General features: G+C 41.0%; 1 protein-coding gene across 5 annotated transcripts in view; it reads right to left on the bottom strand.

Annotated features, from left to right (window-relative positions):
* Positions 1–9,974: 9,974 nt before the first annotated feature.
* The window catches only part of IL7R (interleukin 7 receptor), a 37,084-nt gene continuing 29,673 nt past the window's right edge, over positions 9,975–17,385 (bottom strand). For all 5 annotated transcript variants that reach the window (XM_072824907.1, XM_072824906.1, XM_072824909.1 and 2 more), the window contains 3 exons: positions 17,190–17,283; positions 16,265–16,340; positions 9,975–15,880 (listed from right to left, as the gene is read on the bottom strand). In XM_072824907.1, coding sequence (XP_072681008.1) covers positions 15,380–15,880; positions 16,265–16,340; positions 17,190–17,283 — 671 coding nt within the window. In that variant the 3' untranslated portion in view covers positions 9,975–15,379. The remainder of the gene's footprint in view (positions 15,881–16,264; positions 16,341–17,189; positions 17,284–17,385) is intronic.

Here is a 17,385-nt window from a genome sequence, read left to right on the forward strand (position 1 = left end):
GTTTAGTTGCTGAACCATCCTCTCCTTGCCCATCAAGTCCTGAAAATACAAAGGAGGCACCAAGAATATGTATGTGCTTCCCAGGCTCGTGTAGGAGAGAAATAGGACTCCCAAGACATCTTATATGGAGGCATTTTGATTGGAGCATTTCTCACGGCCAAGGGCTGAGTCCTGTAGCCTTCCAGCCTCGAGGATCTGATTGTGTCAGCCCATTGAGAGTAGGTTCCTCTTTTAAGACAGACCTATGTTGAGCAAGCTCATAGCAACTGATGCTACAACTGGCATACCATCTACTATGGAGAATGCAATTCTCACATTTGCTGAGGTCAGATCAGAGAACCTTCTCTGTGTTTGAGGACGGGAGAGAGTGACAATTAGCTCCTGGTTCAGTTGCTTTTAGCAGTTTATTCTCAGGTGCCATAAGCAGGGCAGAGGACAAACAAATCACATGTTAGGGCAATGTTTGCTGTAAACAAACTCTAAAATTTACAAAAGCTCATACAATAGATATTTATTTTTTCATTCATGAAATAGTATTATGTATCAGCTGTTTATAGTCAGTGAACAGCTTTCTCTAGGTGGTGTTTCTGGGTTACAGGATTCCTACATTTTGTGGTTCTGCTGTTTTCCAGGGCTCTGTAGTCACTGATATCCAGTGCTTGTTGGGGAAGAGTGTGTAGAAAAGGCTGAAGAATTTTCTGAAAAACTATGGCCTGGAAGGAAGACACATTTCTGCTTGTATTTTGTTTGAGGATGACTGGTCACATGATTATCTCTAAGTGCAAGGGAGGCTGGGAAGTGTAGTCTTAGGAAATCTTCCTAATCTAACACGGGGAGGGTACAAATTTTAGTGGACCACTAACCATCTCTGCCACTTAAAATAGTAGTTCTCATTGCCTTATATTTTCTTTCTTTTTTTAAAAAAAATATTTATTTGAGAGAGAGAAAGCAAGCCGGTGAGAGAAAACATGAATAGAGCAGAGGGAGAGGGAGAAGCAGACACCCCACTGACCCGGGCAGCCCGATGTGGGCCTCGATCCCAGGACTCTGGGATCATGACCTGAGCCAAAGACAATTAACCCACTGAGCCAGTGCCCCTGACTTCCATTTTCTTGAGGAGGTATGCTTGGTGGTCTTGTTAACCCATGTGAAGTAAGATATTTGCCAGATTGGAGAAGTATAGAGCTGAAGTCTTTCTATCCTTAGCCATGTTAGCAACTAAGAAAACAACTTCTCAACAATATCAGATAATGATTCCCCACCTAGCCAGTCTTGTCAATTGGGCCTTATGGCCCTATTCCAGATCTTGAAATTCATGCTACACTAATACTGAGGCAACTCATCCTGTATCTGCCTCTATGGTATAGAAGCTAGGAGTTTTTCATTTATGTCCACACAGGAGTTTTCTGTGGGGAGTTGTAGCTATGTCCTGTCTCACATACCGGAACCAAGTTATTCATGTTAGTGAATGAGAAAATTTTTGCCCTAGAGGCAGATCTTTCATTGGAAACTTAATTATAGAGTTATTTGGTCACTGGAATAAGAACAAAGGACATAGGGACGCCTGGGTGGCTCAACGGTTGGGTGCCTGCCTTTGGCTCAGGTCATGATACCGGGATCCGGAATTGAGTCCCACATCAGGCTCTTGGTGAGGAGCCTGCTTCTCCCTCTGCCTATGTCTCTGCCTCTCTCTCTCAGTCTGTGTCTCTATTGAATACATAAATAAATCTTAAAAAAAAAAAGAACAAAGGGCATGAAGATTAGAATATTTAATGAAATTAGGCTGACGGTTTATTGCATTCATCTTGCCAGTGAGACCATAACATTCTTTTTACAAGAGTCCCTGGAGGGAAATAACAGAGATTCCCTCTCTGACCTCTCTCTTTCTCAGTGCTTCATAGTTGATGACTCATAGAAGGGACACTTTTCGCTTTAGATATGTTAATTAGACATGTCTATGAAATCACTCAGGATCTAGCCGGCCTCACCCATTTGAGGGTGATGTTTGTCTCTGTAGGGTACCTTTTATATACCTCTATTCTAATTAATTTTGTAAAAAATCTCACAGTAAAGATAGCATTGCTTTGAGGCCTATCTTATTTCCATGTTATTTGAAGTGTACCTTACTACAGTTCCAGTGAAGTGACCACAGACATCAAATACTTTTTTGTTTCATATTGGTGGGAGAAACTAAATCAGAAGAGGACAATATTATCTCAAAATAATTCAGCAGAATAACTAATCATCCTAATTTAATAAATTATGGGAAGATTTCAAGTTTGCAAGTGTTGTGTACTGACAACGTGGACTATTATTACAAATAGAAATTATAGGAAAAGATTTTAGAATCAAGTAGAGTTAAAAATCAGAACATCATTAAGATCTTAGCTTTAAAATATAATGCCAGCCACTAAAAATGGGAAGCTGGGAGACCTTACTTTCTTTGGTTGCAAGAGACCAGATAGTAGACATTTGTACATGTTTCTCATGTTCACTTGAAATCAGCAGATCCAAAATAAAGTTCGTTACTCCTTTCCCTGCCCTCCATTAACCCCACCCCAAGTTCTACTTACAATGAGCATGCTTCTGTGTCTTCAGCTATGTGAGCAAGAAATCCAAGGATCTTTTTCCCTCTCTTGCCAAGAAATGGTTAAGAGTACAAATTCCAGAGCCAGCTTGCTTGGTTTAAAATCTGACTCTGCTTTGTCGAATATTGGTGATGTGGATGGAACTGGAAGGTATTATGCTGAGTAAAGTAAGTCAATTGGAGAAGGACAATCATATGGTTTCACTCATATGGGGAATATAAGAAATAGTGAAAGGGATTATAAGGGAAAGGAGGGAAAATGAGTGGGAAAAATTAGAGAGGATGACAAAACATGAGAGACTCCTAACTCTGGGAAACAAACAAAGGGTAGTGGAAGGGGAGGCGGGCAGGGGGATGGGGTAACTGGGTGATGGGCATTGAGGGGGGCACTTGATGGGATGAGCACTGGGCATTATACCATATGTTGGAAAATTGAACTACAATAAAAAAAAAATCTGACTCCGCGTGGCTTACTAACTGTATAACCTTAGGAAAATGACTTGACCTCTCACACCTCAGTTCTTCATCTGTTAAACGGAGATAATAGTAACTATACTATAGGGTGAGGGTTAAATGGGTTACAGAAAGCACTTAGAACCTTAGCTAGTGCTAAATGAGCTCTGTACAAGGGTTTGCCATTATTTCACATCACTTTCTAGAGTCAGCTGATTTTTTTTGTGTCCCTTCTCTCCTTCCCCACTGTATACATTGAGTTCCTCTTACCTCAAATACAGATATGATCTCCTGGTAAGTCTGTGCCTATAGTCTTATACGTTTTCCTCCACGCTTCATGCTAATACTAGGATGATTTTTCCTAAGCCTCAGGTTCACCTACATAACTTCATTTCTTAAAGACATTCAGTAACTCCCCAAGCCCATTTAAGAGTTCAGACATAGGGATACCTGGGTGGCTCAGTAGTTGAGCCTTTGGTTCAGGTCGTGATTCTGGGGTCCTGGGATTGAGCCTGGCATCGGGCTCCCCGGAGGGAGCCTGCTTCTTTCTCTGCCTGTGTCTCTGCCTCTCTCTGTGTCTCTCATGAATAAAGAAATAAAATATTGAAGAAAAAGAGTTCAGACATATGGTGTGGCATTTAAGACCTCCATAATTTGTCCTGACATATATATTCCCAAATGTCTCTCCCATCACATCCTTCATATTTTCCATGCTTTGGTATACAAGTGTGTTCTAATAAAGAATTCATCTGGTCTTTGTCCCAGGTTCCTGGTGGAGAGCTTCTAAAATTCTTGGAAATTTCTGAATGATTAAAGTGTCCTGGTGATACTAACAAGGTGACCCAGGGTGAACAGCTAGACTTGGGAGTGGGGGAGGCTGCTCACCAGAAAGCTGTACCACATGATGAGACAATTGGAGCTTTGGGCCAGGCCATCTCTGAGAAGGGGAGGGGTTCTGGAGATTGAGTTCAGTTTCATGGACAATGATTTCAAGCATGCCCACATACTGAACCTCATTAAAAACTCTCAACATTGAGTCTCAGTGGCACTTCCTGGTTGGTGAAAATATCGATGCACTAGGAGGGTGACATGCCTTGATTCCAGAAGACGAGAAGAGAGCACTCTGCATTTCTTCTCAGAATTTGCCCTACACGTGTCTTTTTCTGGCTAGTCCTCCTGATTTGCATTCTTTACAATGAAATTCACACACACACACACACACACACACACGCATGCACACATGCACACACGCTCACACATACTATTGAATCTGTTTCTCTGGAGAACCCTGACTAACACAGAAGTGTGAGTGGCCCTGAAGTAAGAAGTAAACATCTGAAGTAAGAGCATTCTTGTTGGGGACTCTCCCCTAAAAGTTTGGGAGCCTTCAAACTCTGGGTGGTTAGTGCCAGAACTGAATTGCAGTATATCCAGTTGGGATTGAAACAGCATAACAAGCTAAGTGATTATTTGCTATACTGACTCCTATTTCAAGGCCTAATTCAAAAGTTAAAGCCTTTACAAAGCTTTCCATGATCTTCCAACAAGATTGGCTTCCTCTTTCAATATTCTATTTCTCTTTCATTGAGTATATGTATATTTTTATATCACAGACTACCAGTCAGATGTATAAGAAATATTACTTTATTTTCTCCAGCAGACATTCAGATTGGAACATATACCCCATTGAAGCTGCCTGGCAGGAAGTGTAGTTTAAGTCTTTCCTGGGACCTCCACCAAGGTTGTTCTATAGTTGTTCTTATTTTAATTTAAGATTTATTTATTTATTTATTTGATAAAGAGAGAGAATGTGAGCAGGAGGGGCATAAGGTGAAGGAGAAAAAAAATCTCAAGCAAACTCCACGCTGAATGCCCAGCGTGACACCAAGCTTGATCCCACCACCCAAGAGATCACAACCTGAGCTGAAACCAACTTAAGCTTAACCAGCTGAGCCACCCAGGTACCCCTTGTTCTGTGGTTCTTAGATGTGGCATGCAGGGGAAGGGAAGGGTATAACCTCAGTTCATATAGGCCATCCTTGATACATCTATTGTCCCTCTTTTTAAGTTCTCTTTAAGTCCATAGAATCATGGCAGCTTCTCTACCATACTTGGGAAATGACAGTTTTGAGAAGTTACCGATAGGGTAGATGAAAAGCTCACTTTTCAGAAATCTGTGGCTATCTAGGTGAGAAATCCAATAGGCAGTTGAGTGTTCATTCATTCAACCAACAAGTATTTATTGAGCAAATACTCAGTACTACCAGTAAGTACTGTCTCAGGTGCTGAAGATTTAACCTTGAATGAAAGACATATGATATATTTACTCATGGAAGTTCAGCTTAGTAGACATGATTCTAAAACTCAGAGTATAGGTCTGGATGGACAGGAAAATCTTGAAGGTGGAGAGCCAATAAATGTAATGAAAATAGCAAAGGTACAGGAGATATCATATGACTGAAGGGGCAAAGTTCTGGAGTGGGAGGGAAGGGTGGAGTAAAGAACAGTAATGGTTGATTTGGTCTTCTACTGATAGAAGGGCATCTTATTCTTTGAGAGAAGAGTTGGTAGGGATTTGTGGGCATTTGGGAGTTTGTTAATAAAAATAGGAAGGGAAGAAAATGTCATGGCCTGGTTTTCTCCATGTAAAGGCAAAAACACCGGCTGGGAATGAGAAAGGCTGAGGTTTAATGGGAGGACTTGGAGAAGTGGAGGTTTGGCAGGAGTCATGGAAAGCATTGAGGGGAAGCACCAATGAAGGAAAGCACCAGTAAAGGAAAGTAAAAATTTATATGGACACCTTTTGGCAGGATTCTGAGATTTTCAATGGGACAGTATAACAGGGTAAAGAAGAGATGCAAACTGTAGAGACATGTCCTATTGAAAAAGAACTTTACCTATCTCCATTTTGATCTCAGTCTATAATTTCTAACTATTTAAGTCCTTTTTTCCAACTTATCTCTTAACTCAGGCAAAAGATCTGGCAGGCAAAGATTTCCATGATGGGAACCAAAACCACTCCCTCAAGCAGTAACAATTACCTGGATGCTAGGAAGACCCTGCATGATTGACCCCAGAGCAATGATTGATCTGACCTTTACTGCTCACCTAAACGTACCCACAACTTTTGTCCCACATTTTCCTTATATAAACCTAGAAGTATTTTCAGCACTTTGGAGACAGCCTTGGGCCACTATTCCTCTGTCTTCCTAGTGTTGGCCTTGCTGAAATAAATTCTTTTGTTTCACTACCAGTCATCTCTCTGCCTTTGGATATTGTAAGAGGTGAATGGCTGAACCTGTTCTGTTTTGGACCCCTGGAACCAAGCGCTCTCGCACCCTTGGGCTCCCATTACAGTTTCATCTTGTTCCATAGCATCTATCACTGCAATTTGCACACAAGAGGTGCTTGATGAACTGTGGTGGAATTCAGAAATTATTTAAAAGATGGGAGAATAGGGAATCTTGAAGTTCACTGTTGTGTCACCCATAACACAGGGAAGAAATCAGACTATGATTGTAGAACAGCAGACTCTCACCTTTTATTAAGTCAATATCAATGTTATCCTAGAAAAATAAACTTTGTACAAAAAATAGAAGTTTTAATTCCAAATAATAATTATATTGAGAAACATTAGATTCTTTTATTTTTATTATAATAATAAAGTGTATACACTCCCTCCCAAAAAGAAAAGAAGACAAAAATGGTAATTGAAAAGTCTCTTATTTTTATATTCCCATCTATCATTTTATTCTTCTCCTTAATAATAATAAAACATTTTGGATCTTTGTCTTCCAGAGTTTTTTCTAAGCATATTCTAACTCTAATACTCTGTCTCTCTCTCTATATATATTTAGAAAAGATAATTTGGGGTACCTGGGTGGCTCAGTTGGTTAAGTGTCTGACTTTTGGTCTCAGCTCAGGTCATGATCTCAGGGTCTGGAAATTGAGCCCTGTGTCGGTATCCATGCTTAGCGGAGAGTCTGCTTGAGATTCTCTCTCCTTTTGCCTTTCCTCTAGCTAGTGCTCTCTCTCTCACTATTTTTCTCTATAAAATCAATCAATAAATCCATCTTTAAAAAAAATGTTTTGTAGTAGACACTTTTGTTTGCTTCTCTAATATACTTTATTTCATTCCTCTCACCCTTGTTTTGGCTAGGTACTCATCTCATCCCCAGGTCCAAAGAGTGAACCATTTTCAAGCCAGTTCGTGTATGGCATTCTCTAGTGACTGTCCTTGGTCCAGGGATGCATACATGACTAGCTGGGTCAATCATGCCAAAGGGAAAAAAAATTAAATGCCATGCTTAGGAGGGAAGTGTGTGTGTGTGTTTTCTCCCACCTGACAGTTCATGTGAGAAATGGCTACATTCATTGCTATTAGATTAAGGGATCAATGAATATTGAAATCCTTCAATTTCCCAATCATTTTTCTTTTCCCAAAGATTCCCCGTACAGTATAGACAAAAGCCATTTCTTTAAGGGATGGAGAGAAGGTATCTGTGCCTACTGCTGTATGGATGGGACAGGAGAACTTTCTCAGATAGGGACATTTGTGTTGTCCTATAAATGTGGCTTCCTATCTGTCTTCAGATCTGACTGAAGGAGGTGCCTTAGTGGCTCAACTCTTTACCCCTTTCCTATCCACATGCTTTACCTCATGTTTCAGACTTCCCACACAAGAGAAAGTATTTCTTCACTCTTTGAGCCTAGCCTTGGCCATTTGACCTGTTTGGCCAATAAGATGAGGTGCAAGTGACAGGTGTGCCAGTTCTGGGCTTAAGCCTCAGAAAGTCATTGTGTTTCTGTTTGTTCTCTTGTGTCTCTACTATGAAAAGAATAGACCTGAGTAGCCTGTTAGTCTCAAGAAAAAGGCAATTCACAGATCATTGTGTTCCCATTTGAACCCAGCATAAGTCAGCTGACTTCCATTCTGTTGCCAATGCTGGAGTCATCCCAGCTGATACTAGTAGAACCACCCAGTGGAACACAACCTGGGTCATTCAACTCCCACACAATGGACAATTTGTGACAATAAATGATGTTTAAATTACCAATATTCTAAATTTTACATACTCAAATGTATCACTCTTTTTTAATGGCTTCTGGGTTTTGTGCCTTTTTTTAGAAATGCTTTTCACATCCAAAGAGTATAAAATGATTTGCCCAAGTCTTCCAGCAAATTTGTTTTCATTTTAAAAATCGTATCTTTGATCTATGTTGATTTATTTTAGAAGTCAGTTAGTACTTCACTCTTTATCTACAAGTGGCTAGTGTATTGTTCTAACCTCTATTAAGTAATCTACCTTTTCTTCACTAATTAATGAAATTTTTGTAAGTACACTGATCTGGACACATAGGTTTTCTAATCTATTCATTGATTGTCAAAAAAAAAAAAGAAGAAGAAAAGGAAAAAAAGAAAATCTGAGGATATCTATAATTTCTAGGCAAGTCATTTTACAGCTTTTTGCACTGATAATTATAATTTTGTCATTTCTAAATGTATAATGAACATAGTTTATATTGCGTTTTAAAAATGAGCAAATGTCAAAATCACTCATATAGTTAGTCTTGTCTCAATTCTTTTCTTCTCCAGAATTGTGCAGGTGCTTCTTAAACACATATTTTTCAACATGATATTTAGAACTATAGTGTATGTATATATGTAAATGATATGTAAGGCTACACATCACTTATTAAATATGATTATTTCTGAGCAATGGAATTAGAGAATGAGATCTTTTACTTGTTTCATCATACATGTCTGTCTTTCTTGAATTTGAAGGAACAAATATTAGTTTCTTATTAAATATTCAATGAAGATTTTTTTCCCTTTTAAGGAGATTTTATTTTATTTTATTTTTTTAATAATAAATTTATTTTTTATTGGTGTTCTATTTGCCAACATACAGAATAGCACCCAGTGCTCATCCCGTCAAGTGCCCCCCTCAATGAAGATTTAAAGAAATAATTCAACATATGGAAATATTATAATCAAAGACCTTAATAAAGTTGTTATGTCTCTTAGTGTATTTTTTGCTTGATCCTTTTGAGTTTTCTAGATATGCAATCATTCCTTTTGCCAATATTAATCGTTTAGTTTTCTCCTGTTTAATAATTATGCTTTTTACTTTTTCTCTTCGTCTAATTGCATGTTCTAGATTTCTAGAACAATGTTAAATGTAGTGACAGTGGAATTTCTTGTTTTATCTCTAAATTTAATGGAGTACTTTTAATATTTCACCATTGAGGATGACCCTGGCTTATATTCCACTCTTATTTTACTAAAGTTTTTTTTTTTATTAAAAAAAACCTAAGCATCACTCAAATCTACACTGTTACTCTCACATTTCAATCCATGAAAGTTTATTGATGGTAAAAAAGGGACTTGACAGCATATTCATCAGTCTCATGGAATAACACTTACTGAATTTTTATCTAATTAAACCAGTTATTCCTTAAACTATAAAAGTAACATTTTACTATTATCCACTTATCACAGTGTCTTTAGCATATTAAAATGCTTTCTGATTATTTGTCCTTTTCGCTTAGTGATTAGTTTGATTCATAGTTTGCAGCAACTAATTTGTCAGAAAAAAAGAAAAAGTCCTTCTCAGTCTCTGTGAATTCTCTTCTCCTCACTGAGAAACCTTTAGCCAGAGTAGAAAGGAACTGACCCTCATAATTTACAGTTGAGAGGTCCACAAGATCAATTCAAGTATTTCTGCAGAATTTGGCATTGGAGTTTTATTTTTCAAACCTCAGGGGCATCTTATGTTGTTTGTTTCACATTTGTTTTCACCAGTTGCTTTGTGAGTATTAACGTATTCCTCTGACCCACCGAGTTTTATGCATCATACTTTCTTTGCCTTAACAGCTGCCTCACTACAAGCTATACACAAATCTCACAAAAATGCCACGAGCCATTAAAATGTAGAAGTTAGATTAGACTTTAATGTGCATCTAAAATAAAAAAATAAGTAAATAAGCAAAATTAAATTCAGACATTCATCAGAGAAATGAAGCTTTGGAAAATTCTCTCCCCTACCCTATTGTTTCCCCATGTCTGTGGTTACAGTGGTTAAGAGTGCAGCTGGGGAGGTAACTGTGGATGGGGAAGGCAACCGACTTCTTACACGTGGCTGCCCAGATGTTCTACTCTCTCAGAGATGCAGTGCCTGCCTCTGAGCATCCCGGCCTGGCATCATTCTATCCTGAATGGTTATGAAGAAAGACACTGACTAATGCAATATCATTCGCTAACATGCTGATTCATTCATTCCACGTTATGATTGAGTGCTGTCTGGATCTTAGGTATTGTGTTTAGCAACAGACATAAATCCCAATAAGTCACAATTGTCTCCACCAGAGTGTAGAAGCCCATAGGGGAGTCAGATTAGGTAGTGACAAATCAACGTGGTGACAGTAGAGGTAAGCACAAGGTGTTATAGGATTCCTCCATAAACCCTGATCACACATGGAATTTATTATGCTGCACCTGATTAAAATCCTCCCAAGTACTCCCACCACTTGAGGACTAAATCAAAACTTCTGAGACTGGCATGTCAAACGCTTAACCACTGGCCCCCACTAACTCTGCCAAGTGCCATATCAGCCTCTGCTCAGCAGACTCTCTGCCTGAGGATGGCTTCCACTGAACCACCTGCTGAAGGAACCCGCACCCTTCATTCTCTCTGTGAGATACACTGACATCTACACTGAGACTTGGCGGCTAGCAGGTTATCCTCTAGAACATTCTGTACTCACCCAGTGAAACTTAAACTCACCCAAGTCAGTTCTGCATGTTCCAGACTTGTTTAGACCAGTTAGACCTGTTATTGTAACCATATTACGAGGCCAATAAAGTACAAGTATGCAAAGAAAGATTGACGTTGATCTATGACAACCTTCAATGGTTTGAAAAAACCTGACAAAGTCACGTTGAAAGAATCTTGCTACCACAGCATTGAAAACACGATGATATGAGATTAAGCTGGAGAATACCTTTAGAAGTTAGCCACTTACACTTAGATTTTCTTTTTTGGGTCTGAAAGTCCTTATCCATCTTAAAGAAAGCAAAACTAGGGAGAAGAGATGATGTGTTGCAGTGTGCTTTAGCAAAGAAAGACAATGTGAAACCACGGTCAACAGCCCACAACCCAAAGGAGTGGCTTTGGCCTTGTTACAAATGAGTGGGGAAAGAACATATAGGCAGATGTTTCTAACTAAAATAAAATGTTCCAGGAAGATATGTATTATTTTTTATGAAAGTGCCCTATGTCTGACAATCAACACTCTACTGTTCTCAACAAGAAGGACAAGGAGACATCACCTTTTGTATGTGTAACTCCCCGAATGTCCTGTGTTCTCACAGATCCGTGACTTTGAGCACACTGTTTCCTTTGCCAAGAAATGTCCTCCACACTCCTTTATCTGGCACATTCCTGCTTACTCTGCACTGCTACATCAAAGTGCGATTTCCTTCACATTACCTCTTCTGGTCTTTTATAATTTTTTTCCCCCGGCCAGCAGCAGAAGCTCATTCATATATTTGGGGACCACCCCACTCTATGAGACACCGCCTCTTACTGTAGGAGATGCGACCGCCAGCTATGTTCTTCTCTGCTCCCCATCGCTTGAGTGCAGGTACCCCAGCTAGGCATAGTTATACCGAACCACTGGCTCCAGCCCCTCCTTTAAATCGGTGGCCAGTGACGTGACGCTGCCAGACATAGCTACCAAATCTGCTCTGGGGTTGGTGGTGGCCGTGGAGGAGGCCGATTTCAGTTCCTGGGGGTGCCAGTGGTAGAGATAAGGGGTGGCTGTGGGAACTCCATGTTTGGTTCTCTGACCCTCTCAGATATCTGGGAGGACTCTAGTAGCCTTTATTAAATTCCTTTTCAGCTCTGAACAGCCTAAATTTGTTACTATTGCTTCAGCTGAGAATCCTGATAACACGTTGCCTTAAAGGCTGTGATATGACACTGTCACTGTTCCTATGTGTCTCTGTCCCCCGGTGACTGTAAGCTGGAAACAGTGCATCTCATCTCTGTAACTCCTATAGCTAGCACAGGACAAAGTAGTGCAAAGCAGATACTCAACAAATTGCTGTTAATTCATTAATTTGTGAATTCACTACTCAATGGATGAATGCATTTCCCATGAACATCCAAATATAAAATAACAGCAAATGACACCAGAATGCTCTCAGTGGCTAAGGAGAACTGTGGCCCATTTTGTCCCTATTCCTCACGGAAGACAAGTACAAGCACAGAGAATTCCATAGCGTTTAATTAAATATGAGATGATCACACACATTGGATACTTATACACTTAGCAGCTCTGCAAAATGTTTGTAATGCACATGGGAGGTACAAATCAGAGACCCTTCACTGTAGTGAACGATTGAGAGTTTTTAAAATAACCCCAAAGAAAAACCACTGAGCTGACAAATTCCATCTGACCTGTACCATTCCAGTTGTCTTACCACATGTTCTCATCACCTTCCTGGCCAGCTCTGTCTTGTAGCCCTTCCAGAAGTGCTATGAAAACACAAGTATGCACATCTGAAATAGCTTATACTTGGCTTTTCTGAAGCAAGTTTCCATGGAAACCAGAATGACAGGAGAGGCAAAGGTTAGTGGAAAATCAGGCAAATAAGCCAGGGCTCCCTAGATCCAGCCAGGACTGTTTAATCGACCAAATGAGCTGCCTGCTTAACAGTTTTCATTTCATGCTATATAGAACTAGCAGTTTCCATCTCTGACTTATGCATGGGCTCTCACCAGCTTTTCTTTCTTCATGAAATCCAAAAGGAGGTCGGTCAGAACAAACTTGTAATCTGACATTATACGTTGTCCCTGAGTAGAACATCACGCGTTAGCAGCAGTTCCGATTATGAGTATAGTACATGGACTTTAAATCCCTCCAGTAACAGACAGACATTCACACATGAAATTCAAATGATAATCTGTGCCCAACAATCCCGAAACACGGGATTTTAGAGCTAGAGTCTTCCTCAAGACTTACCCCCTCATTTTTTTGAGAGACTGTCTACTGTTACAGGGAAATAAACTTAATGCCTTCCAGTCCTGACTTCACACTTAAGGCTGAGTAACTTATTTGTCCTCTCTGTGCCCAACTTTTCCATAAACGAAAGCTAACAATGACACAGTTCATAGGACCTCTGTGGATAAGGTACAGGACCAGGTTGGCATGAGGTTTCCTAGGATAACCTCCTCTTTGAGACCCGGTTCCCATTTCTACAAAAGGTAAAGAACACACGTCCGGCTGGTGGAAAGGTCTTCTGCTGCTGACACGCCAGGCCGATTCTGCTTTTCCTCTGGGTAGACGTGTATCCCTTTTTTGGCATCTCTCCTGATTGTCTTCAACAGGGCACTTGGAAATGCCTCTATTATAGCACTTCGTGTTACTATGGTCATTTGTTTATGAAGCTGCCACCCACCCTCATTAGATTTTCTACTTTATGAGGCCCCCAGCTTTATTTGTCTTAGATCCCCTGCACCCAACCCTGCGGTTGGTACGTGGGAGGCTTTCCATAAATACTTGTCAAGGGAAAAAAAAGGGATAATGCTTATGGAAATGCTTTGAAAATCACAAAAGCACTAAGCAAATCTAAAAGAATGTGAGATTATATTCATCACTATTGATTCAGAGAAAAGGATTTGGAAAATACAATGCCTGACGAAGAATAAATGATCTTATTATCATTAGACCTCTAAGCCAACAGTTAAGATCTGTTCTACAAAATCTAAAACCCCCTTCACAGATATCACAAAACAAAACAAACAAGAAAATTAAAAACACTTCGCCGCCCCCCCTTCAACAAACTAAAACCAGAACAAAAAGATACAAAATATCAACAACAACAACAACAACAGTGACAAACTCCTGAACAAAACAAAACCCAACCCTGGACCTATGCCCTTCATGTCTTCCTGTGCCTTGGCTGCCCTGTGTGGTTCTGCATGTACCCAGGGGCGGGGGGCCTGCGGTAGAGGCCTCGGCTGCACTGTCCCCGGTTGCAATTGCTCAGCTATCTTGACTTGGTTCTTGGTTTGAGATAGTCACTAGGAATTCACCTAGACCAAGAAATGCAAGAGGATGCATGTCAAATCTTCCTTATCTTTAAGAACATGGCCATAGTCAGCTCACTCACTGCATGTGCGTGTAGGTCTTCTCCCCGAAGCTTGTGGCCACATCCATGGCCATCACACTCAGGACGGTTTGTAGACACATTTGGGTTGGGGCAATCTCTACACACATAGAAAGGTTATTTTGGGCTCATTGCTCAAATGCACCTGAGTCCAGAGCTGGCAACAGTCTCTTCTATTATCGATGGATGTAGCTGGGTGGTGGTAGCAAGAGAATCATACTCTTGATAACTAACTAGAAATTCTGGGCTTCTTCTTTTTCAGAAAAACAAAATCAAATGGGATTGGTGAGTTTTTCTTGCCTTCTTCAGTTTTCATAGATGTGGCTGGCCATGGTAGTTTGCACACTGTGTGACCCCTTCTTTCTCTTAGCCTTTTTAGTTTAGTGGTCATATCTCTGTGTGTCTGGGACACTCCTGGCTTACGCTGCTTGTCCTGGAGTATGTATAACTTCCCTTTTCATTTTCAAAAGCTGCCCAGTTTGGACAATAAATTCTATAGTCATCTCATTTTTTTTTTGTCATCTCATTTGTTATTAGTGAGGTCTGGCACTTGAGAATGTGACCATCCCTAGTCAAGGTGGAGGCACATGGCTCAGTTGGTGGCATCAGGCGGGTGGGGCACAGTTAGACTCCTGGCCATCAAACAAAGCTGAGTGGGGGCAAAATGGACAAGTTACTTAACACCTCTAAGCGTCAGTTTCATCATCTGTTAATGGAGAGAATAATAATAACAACAACAACAATTGTGCCAATGGCCCAGGATCACCATGAGGATGCAGAGAGACAAGCTGTAGAGAGCATAGAACACACAGTGAGTCCTAATAATGGTAGCTATCATCCCTGTTCTACTTCCTTCTGTCTTCCCTTGCCCTCTTCCTGCCTTCTGTTCCCCACTTTCCTCTCCTCCACCCTTTCACTCTTTCCTGCTTTTTTTTTCCTTTCTGAAATAATGGAATAATTTGGGTTGTCTGAAGCAGAGTGCTCCTGCCTTAAGCCAGATGCCCCTGGGTTGGGGAGGAGTGGTCCAAGCTATGTTTGAGAATCCTATAGATTATATGGAGTGCTTGCATTAATTTCATTTTCTTTGTGCTGCAAGGGAGAGTAGGTAAGGGCCCTGTCATCTTTGTCAGTCATCATGGTTCCAGTCCTGCACTTCTGTCAATTCACTGGTTTTGGTAGAAGCTGGACATGGTGACATATGCTTCTTCCTGACTTGATCCCAGAGAAGTGAGCACAGGCTGTCCCTGGGCAGCTGGGTTCGGTGTCAGGATTCCTGATTGGAAAGGAAATGGAGTGGGCACTGTGCCGCTTGTAGTTCCAGGGCCAAGCAGTAGACCCTGGTACACATGGGGCCCATTCTTGCCACCTTCCCTGCAGTCTGCAGACCTGGAAGAGGGGAGTGCAAGGGCCTCAAACATACTGACATTCCCGGCCAGGCATCCGAAAGGTGGATCTCCTCTGAAAGTTTTTGGGGTGATGACTGCATGCTCAGGTGGCCAAGTAGGGCCCTGCAAGCCCCCTCCAAGCCTCTGCTTTTCAGACTCGTCTAGCTGTGGAGAAGTGTCTTGCAGAAAGCTTTCTGCTTCATCTCTAGCTTGAATGCCATCCACCTTATGAATCTGGCAGTCCAGGAAACTTTCAGGATTGAAACTCACATTCAAATTCTGCACCAAAGAAGAGAGAAGGCATTGAGAGTGCTCCAAAGAGACACCAGCAAAGGTTCACGTTAGGGAAGGATGTAAAGAACTTTCTGACAGGGGTTTATCAGAGAATGTTGGAAAATTACCCACATGTTCTAGTTGACTCTGCCAGAGTCTGAATGATACTGGCCCTGCCCTCCAGCCCTGGGGAATCCTGGGAGACTTCTGAGGCTTGTATCTCATTTAGTTGCCCCTCTAGGGAGCTCCAGCCAGGATCTCATGAGGGACCCTAGTCATGGGATGCACAAAAGACCAAAACTTGTGGTTCAGCTCTTTCCTATCCTGCACTACCATTGTTGCCTACTGGGATGCCCCCAGCATTGTGATAGAAGCCCCAGAAGCACTCACCTTTTTTGGTTTTTTACACAGTTGTTCCAGAGTCTTCTTATGATCAGGAAGACTGGGCCACACCATAGGCTTAATTCTGAAAGAAGAGGACATCGAGAGAGAGGAAATGAATGGTCTTTTCACTCATTCTGAGCCAAAAATCAGAAGAGCACATTTCTAGTCTTGGCTCTGCCACAACTAGGGGGGTGACCTTGGACAAGTGATTTGCCTTCCCTGGGCCTCGGGTGTCCTATCAATTCACTGAGGGATCACTGTCCATGATCTCTATGAACACCTCTGGGAGAGATCGCCGGAGACGAGGAACAGTGAGGTTTGGCAATGGCTTAGCTATGAAACCAACATTTGCCCTATTCATCTCCTCCTGATAGAGGTGTTGTCAACTTATTCCTTCTCTCTAGTAGCAGCAACTCTTCTGCTCTGATTTTGGTGGAAGTGAGGGATATTTTTTAAATCACGTGAGGAAATTGCTTTAAGGTGTCCCTTTTCAAATTGGAATATATCTGTGTTGTGGGCACCTTCCTAGAACATTAATAACTTGATGGTATATGTCAAGAACATCATTTTTAGCATGAAGCAAGCATGGATCTGTCATGGGGTAGAATGCAAAAGTCCCACGAATCCATGTGCTGAAATTCAAGACTTCAAATACATTCTGCATTTTTCCTGGGTACCCTCTGCTGCCCAGACATTCTGGAAGCTTGGTTACTATTCCTTTAGGATAAAAAGTTTGCCCTATATCCATTTACATATTTTCACCCATTAGGAATTGTGAAAATTCACCAGTGTTTAGGGTGGGGAGGAATATGGGCACTGCAATTCCTGAAATGCCTTATTCTCCTTTGTAGTTTTCACATCAATAAATAGGGTTAGAGCTCCAACTCTCTGGGACCCCCTGTAACTAACGTCCTGATTACTTAAAGCTCACCTTTTTTTCCATAATGCAAAGGCCAAGATGACCATCAGAGTCACAGAGAAGAAACTCAGGATGCTAATAGTTAGTAAAACAGGATCCATCCGCCCTGGAACGGCAAGGACAGAACTTGGTGAGCAATCATGAACCATGCAGTAGGGGAGGCTTTCAGGGTGCTTTAAGTTTGTTTAGTGACTTAGGACAATTTTAT

The sequence above is a fragment of the Canis lupus genome, chromosome 4 (genome assembly GCF_048164855.1).
Source record: "Canis lupus baileyi chromosome 4, mCanLup2.hap1, whole genome shotgun sequence".
Classification (NCBI taxonomy): domain Eukaryota; kingdom Metazoa; phylum Chordata; class Mammalia; order Carnivora; family Canidae; genus Canis; species Canis lupus.